Source organism: Euphorbia lathyris, chromosome 5, assembly GCF_963576675.1.
Source record: "Euphorbia lathyris chromosome 5, ddEupLath1.1, whole genome shotgun sequence".
Classification (NCBI taxonomy): domain Eukaryota; kingdom Viridiplantae; phylum Streptophyta; class Magnoliopsida; order Malpighiales; family Euphorbiaceae; genus Euphorbia; species Euphorbia lathyris.
This window is the reverse complement of record NC_088914.1, coordinates 70,354,542-70,378,884: the sequence shown is the minus strand read 5'-3', so window position 1 is coordinate 70,378,884 and position 24,343 is coordinate 70,354,542. Positions and strand designations below refer to the sequence as shown.

The 24,343-nt window shown below is 40.6% G+C and overlaps 2 protein-coding genes across 2 annotated transcripts; one reads left to right on the top strand and one right to left on the bottom strand.

Moving 5' to 3' along the window:
* Positions 1–13,230: 13,230 nt before the first annotated feature.
* LOC136230423 (uncharacterized protein At2g23090-like) lies at positions 13,231–15,763 on the top strand. Its single transcript, XM_066019486.1, has 3 exons — positions 13,231–13,432; positions 13,561–13,601; positions 15,460–15,763. The coding sequence occupies exons 1-3, from the start codon at positions 13,360–13,362 to the stop codon at positions 15,577–15,579; spliced, it is 234 nt and encodes a 77-aa protein (XP_065875558.1). The 5' UTR covers positions 13,231–13,359; the 3' UTR covers positions 15,580–15,763.
* Positions 15,764–17,168: 1,405 nt separating this feature from the next.
* On the bottom strand, positions 17,169–23,542 carry LOC136229121 (casein kinase II subunit alpha-2). The gene is made up of 10 exons (XM_066017698.1): positions 23,159–23,542; positions 21,648–21,777; positions 21,328–21,522; positions 19,878–20,035; positions 18,840–18,930; positions 18,676–18,741; positions 18,523–18,605; positions 18,091–18,154; positions 17,918–17,986; positions 17,169–17,488 (listed from the first exon to the last, which is right to left on the bottom strand). The coding sequence occupies exons 1-10, from the start codon at positions 23,509–23,511 to the stop codon at positions 17,429–17,431; spliced, it is 1,269 nt and encodes a 422-aa protein (XP_065873770.1). The 5' UTR covers positions 23,512–23,542; the 3' UTR covers positions 17,169–17,428.
* Positions 23,543–24,343: the final 801 nt, after the last annotated feature.

Genomic DNA, 24,343 nt, shown 5'->3' with positions numbered 1-24,343 from the left:
TTAATTGCGAATTGACAGCTGTGCCGGCGTAATGAATTCTCCCTCAACTATAAATATTTAGGAGGGGAATAGGAAATCTTTTCTTTCAAATTCGTCTGAAAAAGTTCGTGCCGTCGCGCTCCACCTCTCTGCAATTGTAACCTTCCATACCTACTTGTTCGTGTTTGCAAGGGTCCGTTGGTTCGCTTGTCGTCTATTTTCCGTCGTCGGGAGCTTTTTGCTTGCTGCAGAACTTGTCGTGCCTTTAGTGAGGTTAGTCGCATTATTCTTTCTCTGATTTCTGTGTTTTTCTCGCTTTATTTCGACTTCGGGGTAGGGGTATTATGTCAGAGGAGTCTTCTCGGGGAGCTTTAAGCAGACTGCCGCCGGTCGCCCCAGGTGACTTCACGCTTCGAGAGTCTGCACGAATCCGTTCAGTCGTGCGAAAGAGGCGAGCTGAAAAGGTGGGTGAAAATAGCGCGGCGGGTGAAGTTCTGAAGAAAAGGAAAATACCCGTTGCTCGCCCGCTCCCCACCGTTGAACGTCCAGCTGGGGGCGTTGCCGCCGGTGTGCTAGAGGTGGTAGTGACTGTTCCGAAAGGTTTAATTACTGTAGAACGTCCTCTTGCCGCAATCTACGAGGAAATGCGTGAAAAAGTGTGGTCGCGAGCCCCTGGTCCTGCTGGAAGTGAGGGTAAGCGTTTCGAAAAAGTGGAGCGCCCTAGGAGGCCGGAGTCCCTCGTTGTTGAAGATGCTCATAGCATAATTGTCGCGGATGATCTTCCGGCGATCTCTGCGGTGTACCGGCTTGGGGAGCCCTATGAATTAGTGGCGCTAAACGAGGAGACCAGAGCTCACCATGCGGGTAGTGCCAATGAACTCATTATCTATGAAGAGCAATTGGAGTCGGGGATGCGGCTCCCCCTCCTGCCCTTCTTTGTAGAGGTATTAAAAGAATATGACCTGTGCCCTGGTCAAATACATCCGAATGGCTGGAGAATGATGGTTGCTTTCTACTCCTTGTGTCGTTCCGCCGGATATCGAGCCACAGGCTTAGTGTTTCGAGAATTTTTCAAGCCGAGCAAAGGGCAAAGATCGCAGCATGTGACTTTCTCTCATCAGAAATTTAGAGTGATGGGTGGTCTGAAGGATAAACTATCGGAATATCGCCACCGCTTCTTTTTGGCGAGGAAGCGTGACGGCGATTTTCTCTTCCGGGTTGTTTGGAACGACGATCCTATGGATTCCAGTCGGTGGCTGAAGACCCGACCTATGCTTCCTTTCGAGGAAAAATTGATTACGCATTTAAAAGGTCTCCCGATTGACAAAGATCATAAGCAGGATGTCGATGAGCTGGTTCGCCATTTCCTCTCTGCTGGTTATTACATCTGGAATAAATGGCGAATGGCGGATGTCAAAGGGTGGTCGGCGGAGGACTTTGAGAAATGGAAAAAGGGGTATAACTTCAAGGCCGGTGAGCTGGCAGAATTGGAGGCAATCTCCGTGAATGTTGCCGTCGTAGGTGAGGGGCTGGGATTATTCTTCTGTTTGGTCAATTATGCAGTATGTTGTGTTTATTAATTTGTAATCTGATGTTTCCTTTCCATTGTTTTGGTTCGTGCAGGTCCAGGAGATCCCCGCGTTAGCATGGATTTCGAACCTAATGAATTCAGCGTTGGTCTGGAGACCGCCGACGAGGCGTTCGGAGGAGCCTCGGGGTCGTTGGTATCGTATTCGTCGCTCGAGGATGCGAACCAAGTGGTACAAAGCATGGGAGGTGTTCTTGCTGCCCGGGAAGGTGCTGTCAGGGAGGTTGATGTCCCTCAGGGGAAACCTGTAATTGTCCCGGCTGTTGAGGAGCCGACGGGAGGGGTGGAGATGATTGAGTTGGGCGAAGAGGGATCTGGTAGTCCCAACCGTGGGATGGTTGCTCGGAAAAGAAAAAGGGACGCTGAAAAAACCGTTGTTGAAGATGTAGCCGGAGAGAGAGATGCTGAGGAAGTAATTGCTGGTGCTAGCGAAGGCGGGGAGAAACTTTCCTCTGATGGTGCCAATCAAATGTCAACGGATGTGACGGATCGGATACGGGATCATCCGGAAATGGTGAAGAGAATGGAGATGAAAATTGCCAAGTTCAAGGAGTATGTGATGGATCTGTCAGTGCATTCTGATATGATGACCTCCGACCTGGCTCGTGCAATGGCCCGCGTGGCCCGGGTTCCTGGTGAGCAACAGTGGATGGATGGTGTTTCAAAAATGAACTTGGGTTTAGAGACCCTATCGGCTCTTGGCGTGGTGAGCTCTATTGTTCGTTTTTGTTTGAATCGAGTGCTTCGATTTTTGTTGTGCCTTATCTTTACTTTCATTCTTTCACGCAGTCAATTCAAAATGCAACTCGGGTGTTCGATATGTGTGTTAATGATGAAAACTCTTTTCGCGATATGGAAGCGGGTCTGCGAAGATCTGTCAGAGATCTTGAGGAGGCGAACCAAAAGTTGATAACTGCTCGGGAAATTTTAGATCATCGCGAAGCTGAGATAGTGGTGTTGTCGGAGAAGCTGAAGGTAGAAACTGCCGGCCGGGTGGAACTTTCGCAGCGTTTGAAGAAGGATGTCGAGGAGATCTGCGCGTATCGAGTGTTGCTGAAGATGGCAGTCGGGTGGACTCGTCATGTGGCGGGGATTGTGAAGGAGAAGACGAAACGCTCGGCGGAGCTGGTCGAGGAGAACGAGTCTCTTATGCGACAACTGGAGGCTGCGCGCAAAGAGGCCGCCGATCTTCGTGCTCTGGCAGGTCAACGCGAGGAGAAATTAGTGAAATTAGATCGGATGATGCTGATTACCGCAACTCACTCTGCGGGTTACAATGTTCCCCCGGAGGTGATCTTCGCTCCGAATATCTACGACAAAGCTGCTCAGGCGAAAGCTGTTGAATTTTGCAGTCGGTTTAAGAAGTAATAGGGAGTTTGCTTTTTGATTTTTTAGATGTAATGATGACTTCGTACACTTTGGATCTTCTTTGGGATATCTTTTTGTATCTAATGATGTTTTATCTGCTTGATGTGATTGTTTGTGCATTGTGCCGTCTTTCATGTCTTTTCCTCGACCTGCTATAAAAAAGGGTCGGATTGCTGTGGTATGAAATGGCAATTTGTGTTTCCTTCTCTGCTCTCTCTTTTTTCTAAGTTTCTTTGGAAAATGTCGCTTCGGGATGTTGTTGATCCTGCTCGGGTGCTCAAAGTTCAGAAAGCCATATCGGCGATGCCGCATCCTTATGTTTATTGCCCTCCGTCCGAGGAGATTGATGCGGAGAGAAAAGTGAGGTACTCATCCCCTATTTGGCTGAACCGTGATTTGGCTCCGCAGAAGAGAAGAGTGGAGAGTGAGACTTCCATGTCGTACACCGGATCCGTTACTGATTCTTGCGAGGTTGCTGTCAGCGCACATTCATCAACGGAAAGGAAAACTTGGTCTCACGAAGGCATCGGGTACCTTCTTCCTGACGAGACTGTCGCTCCGGTACTCAACCCGCATCCTTCTTGGATTAAGAGGCTTTTAGCGGATGAGATGGAAAGGGTGTTGAATCTGCCTCATGAGGTGGAGTATCATCGGGTAGGGCGCCATGCTTCCCCCTCACGTCCTTATGGGCCGACTTTTGTTGACCCTCTCAAACCGCGAAGTGTAGTCTTCCTGGAATTTACGAGGAAAGGTAGCCTGGGTCCCGTTCCGGCTAATCCTAACCATCGTGTGACTCATGTGGGCAAAGTCTGTCTGTATCATAGGCAAAATGGTCATAACACTGATGAGTGTGTGGACTGGAGGGCGATGTATCAAGACCTGATGGACGAGGAGGAAATACCGGACCCTGACCGTCCGAAACCTTTCTGAGCAGCTTGTTTGTACTGTGTTCGTATAGCCTTTGATTTGTGTTTTATGTATTCCTTGCTTTAGATGAAATAATCTTATCGGTAGTTGGAGAACTTGTTTCTAATTTCATGTTTGCTCTGTGCTCTTTTTGAATTGCTTTATTTTTGGTGCTCTTTATGAGATGGTGTTCTGAACACCTAGAATTTGTTAAGTGAGTTAGATGATGAGGGAGGCGTTCGATTTGATCGAAGAGCCTGTCCTGTGAGCGTTCCGAATGCTTGGTTGTCGGAGAACACGTTAGGGTTCTTAGTACCTAGAATCGTTAACTAAATGAGTTAGACGACGAGAGAGGCGTTCGATTTGATCGAAGATCCTGTCTGACGAGCATTCTGAATGCTTGATTGGCGGAGAACACATTAGGGTTCTGGGCGCCTAGAATCGTTAACTAAGTGAGTTAGACGATGAGGGAGGCGTTCGATTTGATCGAAGAGCCTGTCCGAGGAGCATTTCGAATGCTTGATTGGCGGAGAACACATGAGGGTTCTGGGCGCCTAAAATCGTTAACTAAGTGAGTTAGACGATGAGGGAGGCGTTCGATTTGATCGAAGAGCCTGTCCGAGGAGCATTTCGAATGCTTGATTGGCGGAGAACACATGAGGGTTCTGGGCACCTAAAATCGTTAACTAAGTGAGTTAGACGATGAGGGAGGCGTTCGATTTGATCGAAGAGCCTATCCGAGGAGCATTTCGAATGCTTGATTGGCGGAGAACACATTAGGGTTCTGGGCGCCTAGAATCGTTAACTAAGTGAGTTAGACGATGAGGGAGGCGTTTGATTTGATCGAAGAGCCTATCCGACGAGCATTTCGAATGCTTGATTGGCGGAGAACACATTAGGGTTCTGAGCGCCTGGAGTTGTTGATTAGTTTTATCCCTTGCCTTATGAAACGTAGTTCGCATATTATTGATAATATCTTTTTAACGTTTGGACATTCCAGCTATTGTCATAAACTACCCCCTCGAGAGAGGCAATTCTATAAGCTCCACTGTGGAGAACAGTGTCGATCTTGTACGGACCCTCCCATGATTGGCCGAGCTTTCCCTGGGCCAAAGGAGACTGCGCAGCCGCGGCGTCTCGGAGCACCAGGTCCCCGACCTGAAACATGCGTGGGCGAACCCTTCTATCATGATATCGCGCCATATTCTGCTTATAGGTCGTAAGGTGCAACAGGGCGTTAAGGCGCTCTTTTTCAAGTCTGTCACTGGCTTCCTGTAGCTCTGCATTATTGTCGCGCTCTTCGTAATCTACCTGTCGAGGAGATCGGAAAATGACTTCAGATGGTGCCATCGCCTCTGACCCGTAAGCGAGGAAAAAGGGAGTGCGTCCAGTCCCAGTGTGCGGGGTGGTTCGGTATGACCATAAGATTGCCGCAATGTGATCGGGCCACCCCCTGCCCTGATCGGTTAATCGTGCTTTGATCCCTCGAAGGAGCGTGCGGTTGCTTACTTCTGTTAGGCCGTTGCTCTGAGGGTGAGCGACCGATGTGTATCGGCCTTTGATTCCCCAGTCTGCGCAAAAATCGCGAAACTGGCCACAGTCGAATTGCTTCCCGTTATCGGTGATGAACGAATGGGGGACCCCAAAACGGTAAATGATAGCTCGCTTGAGAAAGTTGATGACGTTGCTAGCGGTTATCTTGGCTAGTGCTTCAGCCTCAATCCATTTGGTGAAATGATCGACTGCCACGACCACGAAGCGTTTTTGCGCTGAAGCCATTGGGAAAGGGCCGAGCAGGTCAATGCCCCATACTGCGAAAGGCCATGGAGTGATGATACCCTTGAATGGGGCCGCTAGGGTGTGATGAATATTGGCGTGTAGTTGACAAGCCTGACAACTGCGGACCAAACGCGTTGCGTCGGAGTCCATGGTCTGCCAGTAAAACCCCTGGAGCCGGGCCTTCCTCGCAATGGTTCGGGCTCCTTGGTGCGAGCCGCAGACACCTTGGTGAATTTCCTTCAGGCAGTGATCTCCTTCTTTCTCAGATATACAACGCAACCAGGGGTGCGTGGCCGATTTGCGGTAGAGCAAGCCATTCTGTAATGCATAACGCCAAGAACATCGGACAATCAGTGACGCCGCTGCCCGATCTGCTGGAAGAGTCCCGTCCTGAAGGTACTCGATAATCGGGCCTCTCCATCCTCCTTGTGTAACCTCCTTGGAGTGAATTGATAACAGAGTTTGAGTGTGAAAAGCCGGGGCGCTTGCACTCTCAATAAAGGTGAGCGGCTCACTAGATTGTTCCCCTGCTGCGAGAGCAGCGATAGCGTCAGCCTCCTCGTTTTCTTCTCGCGGGACCAACACCAGGTGCAGGGTTACACCTCTGCTCTTCACATCATTGAGCAGGGATGTGGCGAGGGTCAAGTATTGACACATTACGGGGTCTTTTGCTTGATAAGCTCCGCTGACATGGCTGACTACCAATTTCGAGTCCGAGCATATTGTCACGCTTCCGGTGACCATTGCCTTCGATAGTCGGAGGGCAGCGATGAGGGCCTCATATTCGGCTTGATTGTTGGTAGTCGGGAAATTCAGCCGGACGACATATCGCAAACGGAGGTTACCGGGCCCTTGAATTGCTACCCCGGCACCTGCCCTCCCCGGGGCACATGACCCATCAACGCTCATAGTCCAGACGTCGCCCGAAAGAGATGGTGTCGTCTCAAGCTTGGTGTTTACGTGGCCGGAGAATTCAACAATGAAGTCGGATAAGGCCTGAGCCTTGATTGTCATTCTAGGCTCAAAACGGATGTCGAACTGGGAGAGACGAACCGACCAATTTGTGATGCGTCCGGAAACCTCCGGCCTCTGCACGGCCCTTCTCAGCGGATAATTTGTCCTGACAATTACCGTGTGTGCTTGAAAATATGGTCTCAGGCGCTCTGAGGCTTGAGTGATGGCGAATAAAGCCTTTTCCACCTCGGAGTACCTGATTTCAGCTCCCTTCAGTACCCTGCTCAGGAAATATATCGGAAACAGTTCCGTCCCTTCCTCCTGAGTTAAGACGACGGCTACCGTTTCATCTGAAATGGTGAAATACAAGTGAATATCCCGCTCAGGTTTTGGCGCCGAGAGTATGGGGGAGCTGCGAGGAAAGTTTTTATGGTGCTGAATGCGGCCTAGCAGTCAGTCGACCACCTAAAGGGGTGCTCCTTCTTGATCGCTTTATAGAATGGGAGACATCATTGAGCCGAGCAGGAGATGAAACGTCCCAAGGCGATGATCCTTCCATTGAGCCTCTGCACGCCCTGCAGGTCGCGTGGTGGCTCCATTGCTAAAATGGCCTCTATTTTTACGGGGTTAGGCTCGATGCCTTTTTCCGATACTACACATCCCAAGAACTTTCCGCTGCGAATTCCGAAAAAACACTTCTCAGGGTTGAGCTTGAGGTTATAGGCTCTGAAGATCTTGAGTACTTCCGCTAAATCTCGTGAATGGTTAGCTTCCTCAGAGCTTAGGACCACCATATCGTTAATATAGACCTGCACGGTCTTCCCGATGAGGTGAGCAAACATCTTATCCACCAATCGCTGGTATGTGGCCCCCGTATTTTTTAAACCGAACGACATCACATTATAGCAATAAGTTCCTTCGTGTGTGATGAAGGAGGTCTTTTCGGCGTCGGCACGGTCCAAAGGGATCTGCTGGAAACCTGCGATGGCATCAAATTGTGACAAGATCTTTCGACCAGCCATCAGATCAAGGAGTTGATCTATGTTAGGCAGCGGATAAGAATCCTTGGGGCAGGCTTTATTGACATTGGTGAAATCTACACACATACGGTACTTTCCACTAGCTTTCTTTACAAGTACGACATTAGAAAGCCAGTCCGGATAGTTCACCTCCCGGATAAATTTTACAGCTAGGAGCTTGTCGATCTCTTGCTTTACTGCCGCTTGTTTATCTTTTGCTTGCACTCTCATCTTCTGCTTGACGGGTTCGACGGATGGGTCGATATTTAGCTTGTGCATTGCGCTTTCAGGTGCGACCCCCGTGATGTCTTCGGTGCGCCATGCGAACACATCTGAATGCTCTTCCAAAACGGCCTTGATCTCCTCAGCTACCGGGGAAGTGAGCTTCGTTCCCATTTTTACCATCATGCCGTCTCTGAGGATACAATCCGCGACAGGCTCAATAGGTACGGGATTGTATCCCCTTACGTCCATCAGCCCGTCCTCTAGGTAGAGCATTGCTCGAGGTTGAGTCGCCTCCCACTGCAGCTTTTTGGCCAACAATCGGTCCCCCTGGATAATGATCTTTCCACGAGGAGAGGGAAATGTCAGGCACAACTCGGAGATATCCACCGTGGCCCTCAGCGCGGCCAATAGTGGCCTACCGATAATGGCATTGTAAGCCAGGGGGATGTCGACCACCACCCATTCCACGGCCTGCTCGGTCCCCTCAACTTTTTCGGCCAAACTAGTCGGCAGTGAGATGACTCCTTTTACTGGCACCTCGATTTCTGATAGCCCGACCAGAGGGAAAGTCCCTGCCAGGAGGGCAGCGCGAGTATTTTTCATAGCGCGGAGGGCCGACCACGTGAGCAGATTCACCAAACTCCCGGTGTCAACCAGTACCCGATGAGTTTTGAAACCTGCTATGCTCACGGTGACCACAAGTGCTTCCGAGTGACTAGTCCGGAGTGGGGGTTGTAGTGTCAATGTCTGCCCGCTTGCCTTCCTCTTTTGGGAGCCGTCAGGCCGTGCGAGGAAAGCCAGCGCTCTCTCCCTGATCACGTGTATCTCCCATTGGTATCTTGGTTTCTTTGATTCCTCTGCCCGCCCCGTCTCCCGCTGCTCCGGGCTTTGCTCCTTTTGCCTGCCTGACCTGGGCGGAGCCCCCTGCTCCGTGATTCGTTCGACTTCCTTCTGTAGTTGAAAACAGTTGTCTGTAGAATGTCCGGAGGACCTGTGATACTTGCAGTACTCCTTCTCTGCTCGGGTCTTGCCCTTCTCACCGACCGGGAGCTGCTGCGCATATCGGCGTGGCTGATGTTGAGTGGCGTAATGGACCTCCTTGCCCCTGGACCGATCCCCTCTTCGCTCTAGGTGGGAGCGCTCGGCCCTGGTGGGATAGGGCATTGGAGCCTCTCTGCGGACCCGGACATCCTCACGCGACTCCGGGACTGCTCTGCTCCTTTCTTGCTTCTGTGCGTCGCCCTTGGCCTTATCCTTCTTAGTTTCCTCATAACCGGCCGGTCGGTCACAGTCATCGTACCGGACAAAGGTCTGTGCCATAGTCATCAGCTCTTCGAAGGACCTGGGCATTTTTCGGAAACACTTCTGCTTGAGAGGCTCGCAGGTGGTCCCTTTTGCTAAGGCATCGTGGGCCACTTCCAGGTTGAGACCCTTGACTTGCGATGCCATATGATGGAACCTTGATAGGAAATTGCGCAGAGGCTCAGTCGTTCGCTGCTTAAGGCCGTTGAGGTCCGAACTGATTTTCCTAACCCTCACCGCTGCGGCAAACCGAGAGAGAAAAAGGTCTTTCAAGAGATCAAACGAAGCAATAGATTCCGGGGCAAGTCCCCGATACCACTCCTGCGCGCTGGAGGAAAGAGTGGTAGGGAAGACCTTGCACATGATGTCCTCGTCTTTCGAGTACAAATTTATGGTACTCATAAATGACGCCACATGATCGTTGGGGTCCTCGGTCCCGGAGTACTGGGCCAGTCGAGGAGCTTTCCAGTCACGCGGAAATCTCTTTTCGATAATCCTCTGCACCAACGGCGTTTTGCTGGATGTAACGCTGCCTCCCATTACACCCCCGAGCGCCCTTTTGTCAAGGAAACGCTGGATCTTCAGCTCCAACAGCTCCTCGCTGCTCGCGGCTGTGGCTCCAGCTCCTCGATCCTCGCCTTCTCCGGCGACTGCGGTTGTGGCTCCTTTTCCTGCTATGATCACTTCTTCCGGGGCAGCTCCTTCCCTCTGTAGTTCCGCTGCTTCTTTGAGGTACTGCCAAATCTTAGCGTTTTCCTCCTGCAGGCTTCTCTACTGGTCGATGATCTTCATTTGAGCTGCCGTGTGCACGGCCTGCGTCGTCTGAAAACCTTGTACTGCACTGAGGAGTTGAGTGGCGTTAAAGGTCGCCTCCTCCTCCGGGCCTACCTCCTCCAATAACGGCCCAAGATTTCTGGGGGATATTGGAGCGTTCATGCCCACGCCACCGGCGTGTGTTACGGAACTAGTTGCTCCAGCTTCTCGCAGTGCCGTTGGCGTCGGGTCATTTGGGGTCTCCATCTTGGCTGAAGATCCGGGGTCACTCGTAGTCCACGATCACCGCACCAAATAATTAGGTATGTGAACACCGTGATCCGGGTCTTCGGAAAGAGGCTTTAGCTTGTCGACTGATCGTCCCTTCGCCGGGAATGGTCCCTGCGGATACTTCGACGAGCAAGACAGTCAGAGGTCCAAGAAACTATTCAAAGTAAGATGTCAAAATGGTTTTTAGTGATTACCTCCACCTTCCTTCAATGTGAGGTGTGTTTTTATAGAGGTTGCTTGGGCCCAAAGCCCACCTGCCCGAATGGGCCCTCTTCATATCCCGAATCATTAACTATAAAAGTTCTCCATTTTTGTGGATTTAATAATATAAATAATGAATATTATATATTAAAATATTAATCGAATCTAAAAGTGGATTTGTATGAATGGATGTACTCTTGGAGAATGATAAAAAAAATTAATTATAATGGTAAAAAGTTAAGGATGTTGCTAATTACCGTCTCTAAGTTACTTATCACCGTCTCCTCTTAAATATTTTCACCCTTTTTATAATTTTGAACAATAATTGAAAATTCTCTCTCCCGAGCAAGAAACTGAAATTATAAAAAAAATGGACCTGAGAAATGTGGTACAGCGCATCTTGAAAAATGGGAGATTGACAGAGATTGGAAAGATCACTCATTACTCACAAATATTCAGAAAAGAAAGAGAGAAAGGAAACCAAAAAGATAAATTTTAGTCCTATATTATCGAAAATTTGAAAATGATGGTTTCACTGTTATTTAACTGTCACATCGCATCTTCCAAATATTCATTACGTCTAAGATATTTAATATGTCACTGACACAGTTACAAATTTTTGTTAGAATGCTAAGAACTAAGTCTGATATATACAAGTAAATCGCATTTTTTTTATCAATGTATCTAAATTTTTTAATGCAATATTGTTACAAATAACCAATATAAAGGTACGAAACCGCTTCAGTTTATTAATAAACTTTTTTTTACAATAGTTTATTGATAAACTTATTTGGAAGGTTTGATGTGCCAATTAAATAACAGTCAATTCGGCTTTTTCAAATTTTCGGTAACGTTGGCATATAATTGATCTTGTAAAAACATTAGGGTAAATTTACATCAAATTATACGTTAGAGCTAAATCTGCATTTTTTCAAAAAACCTTTGAGTCAAATTTAATCCTTAATCCCAAATAATTATATTGAAAACCACGACCACTTTTGACCTTTTATAGTTCTGGGGCGAGATAATAAATTTGGACTCCTTTATACATAATTTTTTTAAAAAAAAAATTAAAAGTGGAAGGCTAGAACTTAGATGAAATAGTGATTGTGCATGCCAAATAGATTGGCACCCTAATGAACTCCCAAAAACACTTTGGTCTAATTTTATTAATAGGCAGTGGAAAAAAAAAACAGTTAATAATACAATAGAATTGGCTCCAACGTTCTTCTCTTTTATAACTTCTTACTGCAAGTTTTTGTCAATTGTTATGTTCTTATTCAATAGAATTTTTAATTCTTTCTAAGTATTCATATTAATCATAATGTTTAATACTATTCTCATATTGTCTAAAGCCCTATTTAATAACGACTTTCCGCATTTAAAATTTAAAGCTTATTGGTTTTGAGTTTGTTTAATAACAACCTTAAATATTTCAGTTAGTTCATAGAATCGCTTATTCTGTTATGTAAAAAAAATTAACTTGAAATTTTAAATTGAACATTATCAACTAATATTTTAAAATTCAGTACTTATTTTAGTATTTATCAAACAGTTATACTATTATTTAATACTTTAAACATTTATAACACGCATAACATCGCACATTAAATTGAGTTAATAATAATAGAAAAATTTAAATCAATGACAACTAACCATAAGTATGCAAAATGTAACAATAGAATTTAATTGTAGCCTTATCAAACAAAATAAAAGTAGAAAACTCCTTCAAAACAATTTACAATTCATAAGAAAGAGAGCTTGAAAGCTAATAACATTCAATCCTAAGTTAAAAACTTTTTCAAAATTGGCAGATTATGTATATCATTGTATCAATTCAATGTTCAGATTCGATGTAAATCCAAAGAGAACTCCTTCAAAATAAAATTAAATGCTTAAAAATAATATAGCAAATCTAAAATTACTTAACTAGATTTACTTATCACAAGAAATTGCAGTCTCAAAGTGAGATCAAAAGCAAATGCGGAAGCAACATCCAGCTAGCAAGAGAAGAAGCATAGAACATAAGATAAATAAAATTCAAAATCAGAGACAGATATATTAGAAAGCAATAGGATTTGATTCGAAAACGATATGTAAAAAAGATTAGAAAAATCTCGGAAATCGCAGCTCTATAGTCACTTCTCTCCCTAAAAATAACATATCGCAACGGCAATAATAATATTATCATATATTTTTATGTATATATATTACATAAATTTTTTTCTGGCCTCTTAATATTACGAGCCTTAGGTTAGCACTCTTTTTTCAAAGCCCATAACCGGTCTTGTTGAAAATCCAATTAGACTCAACCTAACGAATGAACAAATCTATATGAATGAAACGATTTTTATCATATGAACTTTAATGATTGTATAATATTTATCGTTAGACGTAGGCTAATTAATTTATCAAATTTATTATTTTTTTAAGTATAATTTTAATGATCGTATAATATTTAGTTATTTATCGTTAGACGCAAGCTAATTAATTTATCAAATTTATTATTTTTTTAAATATAGTATTTAGTTACTATTATTAAATGGTAGACTAATAAATCAAAGGTTAGACTATGCTTACTTTGTTTTTGATAAAATAAGCTTTACTTTGTTTTTTCACCATTGTTTTGATAAAATAAGCTCATCTAATGATAGAAAAAACAAAGTAAAACTTAGTAAAAATCAAATTTTTTTCATTAATTAATTGTAGTTGTCTCAACAAGCACTCACTTTCAGACGACTACGTTTTATGATCAGCAGCGTCCAATGTCCGAGTAAATTGTCAATCAGTGCGCCACGTGTAGAAATATAATTTTAGCTGGCAAAGAAATAGTTGTCGTTAACCCTTCTCAAATTATGCAACTCAATTTCTATTTCTATAAATATAGTTTACGCCCAAATTTTTGCCTCCTTGTCCTGAAATTTCAGAATTAGGGTTTCCCAGAGGTCGTCCTCTTCGCGTAATTGATTCGAGATTAATCGGAGGTAGATAGACATGGGAGGAGGCAACGGACAGAAGGCGAAGATGGCTCGTGAGAGGAACGCTGAAAAGCAGAAAGGCGGCAAGGGTGATTTTTTTGTTCTCTTTTCTTCGTTTCATTGAAGATTTGTAAAAGCTAAGACATTCTAGTTTTTATTTTTCCTTTGTACGCTTCAAATTTATTGATTGCGATTTTTCGAATTCTGATGTCCTCAGGAAGTCAGCTAGATTCAAACAAAAAAGCCATGACTATCCAGGTAACCGCCCTGATTACTGTGTATCTGGTTTTGATGCTGACTTAAATAAGTAAATTTTGGATTAGGAAACACATGCGCTTGTTTCTGGCCTTGTTTTCTGATTTTAAACGAATTTCTGCTGGGGAGTGTACATGGTATCGATTATCAATCTTTATATTAAATCCAGATGAAATTCGGGATTTTTTTTTCTTACTTTTGCCTTACAAGTATCCAAATTTTTTCCTAAACATTCAATCAAATTGTTGTTGACAGTGACGGAGCGTTTTTTAGTTTTTCCACCAACAGAAGCTCCCTGCCGAGTTCTGGAAAATTATAATAATTGTTGGTTGTCTTTTTGGTTTTACCTATGCATGTGCGAGTTGTAGGAACTGATTATTAGTTAATATGTTCATGTGGATTCATTCTATTGCTTGCAATTTAACAGTGATAATCGTGCATTAAGTTTTATTGTTTATATTCCAATTTTATTTTACCTTTCTACTAGTCAATTTTCAAACACAAGCGAGCACTGCTTCTCTTTGGTTTCAATTTGTTTTGCGTGGTAAGTTAAGATACTTTTAGCCTACATATGTAGCATATAAATTCTTAACCATAGTCAAAACAGTGTACTATGTTATTCCTTGAAAGAAGAGGCTTGCAAACTTGTTTTTGCTAGAAGTTGAAAGTCCAGAATTTTGTTTAAAAGTTTTAGGAATTGTAGATGATTTTCTTTTTCTTTCTAGTGGGCGGTAGCATAGTTATTAAAGGCGCACGGCGCACTAAGGCGCTAGGGGTCCTGGAGCCTTGGCACAAGGTGCACGGCGATGGCGCGCGCCATAGCAAGACAAGGCTCACTTAGAAAAACAAAAATTATAAAACTAACATAAAAATGCAATGAATACTAAACAATGACAATATTCTTAAGCATAAATAAAATTTAAAATGCAAAATAAACCCCATGTTAGAACGCTAAAGTTGAATACTAAATCCTAAGTTCTACTCGTGATCAAAACTCTCCAAATTCATCACTCCCCATCATCACTATCACACTAATCTAAAGCATCATCAAACTTTTGATCCAAACGTATAATCTCTCTCTTCCTTTTTAATATTTGAATTTTTTCTCATTTGGGACCCTTCAGAACACGTGTTCCATTACATATATTATATATATATAACTGTCAAAAAAACCATAAACCTGCCCTAACTGCCCCTATGTCACCAAGGCGCGCCTTTGGCAACCACCCCTTGGCGCAAAATGGCGCACCAGGCGCACTCCACGGTGGTTGAGCCACGCCATGGGGGCGTCATGGCACTAAGGCCTGTGCCTGGTGCGCCCCTTTAATAACTATGGCGGTAGTAAATTGAGGTATTACCGTATCAGGTTGTGTTAATAGTTATTTTGTAATCTGTTGCCTTGTAATTTTTTGGGAGTAATGTTACTGATATATGGTTAATTGCTGGTTGCCTTCTTGCATCAATGGGATAGACGTATCCATGATGCTTCGTGCTATAAGATCATAGGTCATCATAAGATTAGCCTGTTAGATGGGATGATTTGAGATTAAGTAGGTAGTATGAAGAGATACAGTTTTCTGGTGAAGAGGACTCTTTACTCGCTTATTTGAACTGCTAACCTCGATTTAGGTTACTTATGTCTAAATTCTCCATATATGAAGTATTATAGTTATGCTAACTTTCTTTACCTACCTGTAATACATTAGTATCTTCAATCCAAGGCATAAATTGATGGGAATGAAATGGTTATGTATTAATATGATAAATCCATTTGCGTAGAAACAACTTTAAAATGAGTAAAGATAGCTTTCTGCTATGTGTCATATTTATGGATCATCACTAATGTGAACTTTTAATGCAGTGCAAGGTGTGCATGCAGACTTTCATGTGCACAACGTCAGAGGTGAAGTGCAGGGAACATGCAGAAGCTAAGCACCCTAAATCTGATGTTACTGCATGCTTCCCACATCTCAAAAATTGAGTGGAAGTTGGAAAAAATGCCTTTTTGAGGCAGTAAATGAATGTTTCTTTATAAAACTAAAGTATAAGATTTAGCTATTTTATGCTTGTGCGCCTGAAGGCAGTGCTTGGTTCTGTTGCCTCTGTTACTTATATATGGAATGGAAGTCTAGTAAGTAGTAATTAATGAATGGCAAATTTGTGCATCTTTCCGGTAGTATTAGCTTAATGAGTTTTTTTTGTCTCCCTAATGAAAATGGAGAATTGAATTGAGGTGCTAATTTTTGAACCCAGAATCTGAGGCTTCCCTTGGAATCCCTACTCGATGGATTGGTTTGATGCTTTTGTTTTTAGAAAAAAAGGTTCCCCTACTTAGGTATCCATTTTCAAGGTCAGGACAAATGATAAACCTCCTCAAGGGTTTACTATGGAATTTACAGATCAAACTTCTAAACTTTTACTGTACGAGATGAGATTAGAAAGCTAGGAAGGAAGCATATTAAACAATTGTGGCCTGTATATGCTTTAGAGATTTGTCATTAGTGTTCAAGAAATTGGTTGACTAGCCTTCTTAGGCGTCTGGATCAAGAAGCTGATTTGATTTTCTCCGATTCGGCCTCTTGGGTGTTTTTTTGGCTGCCTAGGCACTGATCAAACAAAAAAAATATTTTTTTTTTGTTTTATTATAATTCAGTTTTGAACATTACCCTATGGTTATTAATTGTGTTTATTGTTTTTAGATATTTTTGTTTAATTGCAGTATCTATTTGTTGTTATGATATATATAGTATTAGATTTGGAGGACATTGTTTCATAGTTTTTGGTGAATTATATAATTTATAGACATTATTTTTTACTTTTCAGTTGTTTTAAAGATATTGTAGTTATTAACACATTTTTAAGGGTATATTTATAAATATATACTTTTTTTATATTAAATTTTTTATGCTATTTTTAGAGTGCATATAAATTATATTTATATAGTAAATAAGAAAATATAAAAATATCAATTCTGCTTAATTTTGATTAGTTCTTGATTAGTAGCTTTTTTTATGTATTGCGAATGTGCAAGAACTCTTTCTTCTTTCGTAGCTCTTCTATTTGCGACTCAACCCCAATAGATTTCTGAGCTTGATTTAAATATAAGTTCTTCGTTTTAAAAAAGAGGCATATATGTGCCTTTGATGGTTTCCTGTATTTGTTACTTGAGTTGGGATCCTGTCTCTATTTTCCACAACTTACATGAGCACTACATTCTTCCCACCACCATTTCCATTACTCATTATCGTAACTATTTATTAATTAGTTTAAACCAAGAACAATAATATCTCCGAACCTCTTTTGCTATTATTTTTCATTTCCACTGTTTTTTAGCTAGAGGTATTAGAACTAGAGAAATCTGGTTTACCCGTCAATCAAAACACACCAAAAAATACACCAAAAAATGACTTCTACTACAATTTCAACATAAAAGGAGCAAAGAACATCAGGGCTTTGCCGGGACAAGGTCAGGGTACAGAAATAAAAATGCACCATTTAAGAACACTAACTAAACTAATTGAGCTTTCGAAGTTGAATTGGGACGAGAAATCTACATAACAAGGAATGCCATGATTAAGCTGATAAATTCTCATAGAAAATTCTGAGTTATAACAAGATAATAGTACAGCATTCTATATTCTCAAACAACTGGGAGGAAGATCTCATAAATAAAAACAACCCATACGCATTCGTTTAACTGCCTGAAACTAATAAGAGGCAGCCATAACTGTTTAAAAGAGTAAATTATCATAAAGATGATACATTGCCTCAAATTCAATGGCCTGTGGTCCAATAACTGGCCCCATGTAGATAATAGTACAGCAAGCTTGCTACTGTGTGCGCATTCTGCTGCTTTCTGCAGCCCGGACTTGAGAAAAATATGGATGTCCCTGCAGATACAACGAAAACGTTGACATACCCAAGACGAAAAAATAACGATTACAGGAATTTTGCGTTAACCTTAATCGGAAAATATATCAAGATGTCACAAAAAAATTTAATCAGATCTGAGCTGTTTGCTCAGCCAGCTATATTTTCCCTCACTAGAAATTCCTTTCATTTCCACCAGGCATCTACTGGATTGAGCAATAGAGCCAGAACTCAAACTAGCAGTGGAAAGTTATCCCATTGCGTTGTCGAATATTATTGTTTTTTTATTCAACACTATTCTAAACTGTTCCTTGTCTCCCTATCATACTGGTAATTCAAGGGTTTCGGGTGGAAAGAGCTACGGCTACACAAACTCAAGGGTTTCGGGTGGAAAGAGCTACGGCTACACAAACTAGGAAAAGAACAGGCCGGAAAGACATCAGAATTACCATTGCTTCCCTTGCAGTTAGCCTGTCCTGATGATCATATCGAAGAAGCTTATCAAGAAAATCAATGGCCTGCATGACAGAAGATACCACATGAGAATGCAACCATAGAAAGCAAGTCAGGACAGGTAGAAAATATTTCAAAAATACAAATGAATAAGCTTAGGATAACAAACCTCTGGAGAAACCAGATGCTGATTATCTGCATTGATAAATTTGGACCAGGGCTTCCTACTGTGCCTGCAGCACCATAAAACAACATAATTTAAATTCATGTTGACTACATTTAGTTTTGCAGTACAGGTTTTATATATACAATAATTGAAAATAAAACTGTGATTCCCTCATGTAAATTATTGGATGACGTGCTAATCTTTCTCCTTTCTCTCTAGTAAACACACTCTCTCCCCCAACATAAGTAAATGAAACTTTAGGCCCCAATGTACAAGCATAAAAACTAATTAGTAATTTGAAGTTAAACTGAAAACGTTATGACTTTTCAAGGATCAACCCTGCTACATCTTGCCATTCGCAGCAATCAATAATACAACAATTGTATTTTTCTTAGAAATGGTAAATTAGTAGCAACATAGAGAAGAAAAGCACACCTTCCAACAAGTGCATCAAGTTGAGGATCAAGCTCCAAATGATATTTATTCAGATACGCGTTCAACTCATCAGTTCCAAGTACCTAAAATCATCAGACACTGGGTCACCATAATCTTTTATGCTTCTGCATCAAAAACCAGAATCAGAATTACCTTAGCAATTTTGACTAGCTGGTCATGGTTGTCATGGCCATAAAAGAATGGTTCTTTCCTAAATATCTGCCATTGGATGCAATCACAATCAGCTAATCAGTCCTATACGACATGCTCTATAAAGTACTGAAATGGCCAAGAGAAATCTTTGCATATACACCTACCATTCCAGCAAACATGCAACCAAGGCTCCACATGTCCAAAGAATAATCATAATCTTGTAAATCGACTAAGAGTTCAGGACCCTTGAAGTATCTGAGAAGGAGGGGGAAAATTAGTCTGTCTTTAGTGTCAAAAAGATGTTATCCATTCTCATCTTTTGAGTTTTCTTTTCCTTTCATTTATGGCAACTAACAATTAATAGAATAGATTTTTTAAATGGACATCACTTTAAAGTGCAATATCAATAAACTAGAAATTTAATTCATGCAAGCATAATTGCAAAACAATTTAAGCACACTTTTCAATTTAACATGTGTATTTATTTGTAAAAAAATGACTATATAAAGAAGACTTCTAAACATACTAAAATATTTTTTAAATAGTTTCAAAGTGTGTCATTTAATAAAAAAACCTCAACCTAAATAAACGCAATTAATAAAACTAATTCAATATTTAATCTGCTATATTTTTATAAGTAGCATATTTTTTATACATAAGAGTGACTACATAGAAAAAAAATGTTCTTTTCCCTATATGTGTAAGGGAGTGTTATATTTGAATTATATATATATATATATATTAAAAGTGATTAAATAATTAAAAACAAGTATTGCACGTAAAATTATAAAATAATAAACAATAAAACAGTTGTAGTTGGGTTTTGAAAGCAGTGTCCACCTTTTTCATTCTTATGAGAATGTTAAGACATTAAATTTGAGAAAATAAGATTTTTTTTGTCTAATTTTCCATATAGAAAACTTTTGTAAGGAGACTAGGTGAGTTTTCTCAAACTAAACAAGGCCTTAATATTTCTGCAAGGTTCAACTCATACTATATTAAGATTAAAAACAATATTTAAATTGAGAGTACATCTCAATTAGCAACCTTCAAAACCCCCCTGCTGTCGTTAAAATTTTAGATTTAAGCAATAAAATCCTAAGGACTTAGCTCTGTGATGATAGGCGACTCTAATCAAAGCTAGAGATGAAAATAAAGAACTTTGACACGTGATACAAACAACAAGTAGTGCAAATTATTACCTTGATGCCACTCGAACATTATACTCCTTTCCAGGATGGTAAAATTCAGCAAGACCCCAGTCTATCAAGCGAAGCTTTCGCAGCTCATGGTCAATCATTACATTGTGAGGCTTGACGTCTCTATGCATTATTCCTTGTGAATGGCAGTAATCTAGGGCCTGCAATTCAAAGATGTATGGGATTGTTTAGTTTTATTTTAGAAAACATTTTCTATTTCCTTTTCGCTACCTTAGTTTTCTAATTTTCCATATGGAAAACTAAAAAATAGTATTCTATTTTCAATGTTGCTATTAATGATTTTAGAAGTTAGTTTATGTTGCATATTATACATATTGTAGCACAAATATATATATAAAAAATTAATTAATTTTTTTCTATTTCAAATAAACATATGTATATTATTGTTTAATGAATAATTTCTTGTTCTTTTTCATGTAATTGTTAAGTTGGAAATCTTTTAGATATTGGCTTAAAGCATTCTTTGGCCCTTGACCTATCCAAAATTTTATCATTTGGCCCCTGACCTATTGTTTGGTCACATTTGGCCCCTGACCTATCCCATTTGATGAACTTTCACCCAATTTGTATCAATACTTAATCGTTATCTCATTGACAAGTAACGATATTTTGACACTTGAACTTGAAACGTGATATTTCTTAAAGTTTTTTTTGCCACATTATGTGGAAATAATTAAATAGATTAAAAAATAAAAAATAAAAAACAAATCCGAAACTAAAATCTATTAAGTTCAAATATCAAAATATCGTTACTTATCAATGAGATAACGATTCGGTGAAGTTTGAATACAAATTGGATGAAATTTCACCAATTGGGATAGATCAGGGGCCAAATGTGACTAGATAATAGGTCAGGGGCCAAATGATAAAATATTAGATAGATCAAGGGCTAAATAGTGCTTTAAGCCTTTAGATACTCGATTTCCACTCTTCTTATTAGAAAATTTGTTCAACTAAACAACCATTCCAATTTTGAATTTTCTTAGAAAACTTTTCTAGGGAACATATATTTTTCTTCCCAACTGAATGTCACCGACGTGTGCCAAAAATTCCCCATGTTACTTCCATTTCCATGTCCCATCAATTAACTCTGAAATACACAACTACGGGTTTTCTTTTTCAGTTGAATTGAAATCCATGGAGTTCAATGAGGCCAGACCCATACAGTTACTCGAATAAATTCAATCTAACGCGGCATTGCATAATTGCAATTACATGAATATTTTCCAGGCCAGACCGTTGCAGTTACTTAAATTCAATCCAAGGCTGAATCACCATCAAGTTATTCCCATTAAACAATACACAATAAAAGTAAGAGCACCCATCAACATGAGGTAAAAGTATCTGAAGTATGTGAGTTTGTGTTTGATGTCAAGGGCCTGTGCATGTGTGTCAATAGTGTGCAAGAGAAAGAGATCTTTTGCTGAAGTACCTTGAGAAGCTCATATATGTAGTAGCGTATGTCATAATCAGTGAGCGTTGGGTACAAAACTTTGAAGTCTGTACTGTTCACATACTCGAAAATCAGGCTGGGAGTTTTTGAGTGCTGATCTCTAACGATATCAAGAAGTTTCACTATATTCGGGCCACCACAGAGATTCTGAAGTATTTTTATTTCCCTCTTGATCTGCAGTAAGATCAGAGTTCTCATTTATGCCACAATAAATTTCAAGCATCTGAACCAAAAGTTGAGGTAGCAGATGACCATAATAAAATTTAAAATAAGCTTCAGGCAGCGGCACTAAATATCACCTTCTTTTTCTTAACAGGTTTAAGGATCTTGATGATGCACCTCTCATTGCTATTCACATTAATGCCTTCAAAAACCTCGCTGTACTTCCCTCTTCCAACTTTACGAACAACTTCATAGTCATCTTGATCACTAGAGAGGCTCAACAAGTAAGAAAACAAAAAAAATAGCAAGATACAGCAAGCACAATACTAAGCTTGACTGGAGAAACATAAGAAGTTAAAAGGGCAATAAATCAAACAAGGAAAAGATCTTACATGTAATGTAATACAGAAAAAAGGGTAGCAAGTCAATACTGCAACAGTATCCGTATTCTATCATGAAGCAAAATGTGGAAGGAAAATAGGACACTGAAGTATAGCTAGAGATACGAGAAATATCTAATTGTGAACAAAATATTTAGCACAAAAATGGTGGGGAAGGATCCATAAATTTAAGTCCACTAAATCGATGTTTAATCATTTGTGATAATCTTGATCTACACACTGTGTCCTACAACTCCAATGATTTTAACACTAATGACCATAAAAGCCATATGAGTTCAAGTTCTCAAACATTGCTAAAATAAAATTTCTTTCTCCCTGAACTTTAGAAAGCCAAGACAGTAAAAGTTCACAAGAAAACCCAAGAACATCTATGACGCTGCCTCTTAATTTTTGCTCTTTTATAGAGGAAAACCATTTGATATCGACACCAGTCCATAAAATTCTCAACTTTGCCAGCTCACCTACTAGATTAACATTTAAGAGCAAGGTATTTGTCATTAATAAAAGAGCACCTACGGAATTTTTGTTTTTTTTTTTTTTGGCGGGGGCGGGGGACTTGATGAGTTTTCACATTCAGAAGCTTAAAAGCTAAACTTTCTTTCTGCCATATGAGTTCAGTGTATTGACATTCATAGGCCAGGTTTTGTCCTCTATCAGATAAAGTGGAAAAAAAACCTTTGTTCATATGTCTGCATAATTGCTCCAAGTTAAGTTAGTACTTCAATCTGAAAGGCATAATAGAATAAGACACAAACAGTCACAAGAATCACTTCGCACTTGAGAAAATTGGTCCCAAACACGACACAAGCATTTGAGCCAAAGAAAAGGTTATTATCCAATATACAATGATGCCATTTTTAGCTAAAGCATTCCTCCTTAACTACGCAGATAAGGCTCAGTGATTTCTGTACTTGCACAGAACCAAACTCAAGATTGCTCTCTAAAATCATACCAACAGAAACCCATAAACCTCACGTACTCCCCCTCGTTTCCCTCGAATCAGAGTATAAAATCCAGCTCCAGAAATTGATGGAGCAAATAAGACAAGCTTACATAATAACAAAATATGTAGCTAAATCACCCGCTTGGTGATTCAAAGAACCAGAAGAGGTAAAAGAGAAATATCAATAAATTTCTTTAACTCCAAACAGTACATCAAATAATCCCCAATCCCAAGAACTAACAACTAAAAAAAAAAGAAACAAACAATAAAATTAGGGTTTAAAAAAGGAAGATGAATAAATTACCCCCATTGAACAGTGAGAGACTCGTAATCCCAGTACTCCTTGGGCCGCAGAACGTTAACATCTGTGTAGACTCGTGCTTTCGACATGGATCGGGGATTAGAATCAGAATCAGAATCAGAATCGGAGATCTCAATGGTAAGATCAGGCCCCGCTATGTTATGAACACCGTCGTTGTCGAGGAAGATGGTGGGGGCGGGGTCGGGTATTTGATTAGGAGGAGGAGGAAGAGGAGTAGGGGTGGTGGGTTGGCGCAGGATAGGGTCGTGCGCAACTGGCGCACGAACAGTAATAAGAGCGCACACTAGCAGCAAACGATGAAGTAGTGCTGCTGATTTTTGCGCATCTTGTTTCATGTGCCCATACAAAACAAGAGGCCATTTTCCACTCAAATTAATATTTCAAACTCTTTTTCTTTTCTTTTCTTTAATTTCTTTTATGGAAACAATATATATTCTCAAAATAATTATAAGTAAATGACCAAATATTTTTCGCATTAATTCCAAAATATGAGACTACAAATAAAAAAAAAATATGATTAAATCAATCTTATACTTTGCGCACACACAAAAAAAAAGCAAATAGAACTTTATATGCTTTCATATAAATTATACTATTGACATTATTGTTATTATAGATTAAGATAGAAAATTTAACTTTTTATAATGATGTAAATTTAATTCCAACATTTTCAAGGAAGATCAATTTTAGCTATACGTTATTGAAAATTAGAAGAAAAAAAACTAGTTTGACTGAGAATGACTATTAAAATAGATATTCGAAAGGCATTCAATAGTGTCAAGTGTGATTTTTTTATGGAAGATGCTCCGCATGTTGGGCTTCGATGATCGTTGGATTCACTAGATGATGGTGTATCACTTTGATCTCGTATTTGGTTAATGTAAATGGAGTCAATGTCGGTCTGATCATCACAATGCGTGGTATGCGACAGGGTGACGCCTTATCGCCATATCTTTACATCATCTGTGTTGAGGGTCTTTCTCGGTTATTGAATTGCGGGATAGTAGTGTTGAAACCCAACTTTGATGAAGTTTGATTATGATAAAAATTACAATTAAGAAATGAAGGGATTAGCGACAACTTATCCAATTGAGATTAAAGGATCGAGCGTATCTTATTTAGTCGATTAATCTCGTTAGAAGCGGATGCGGAAGTGGATCTAATCAC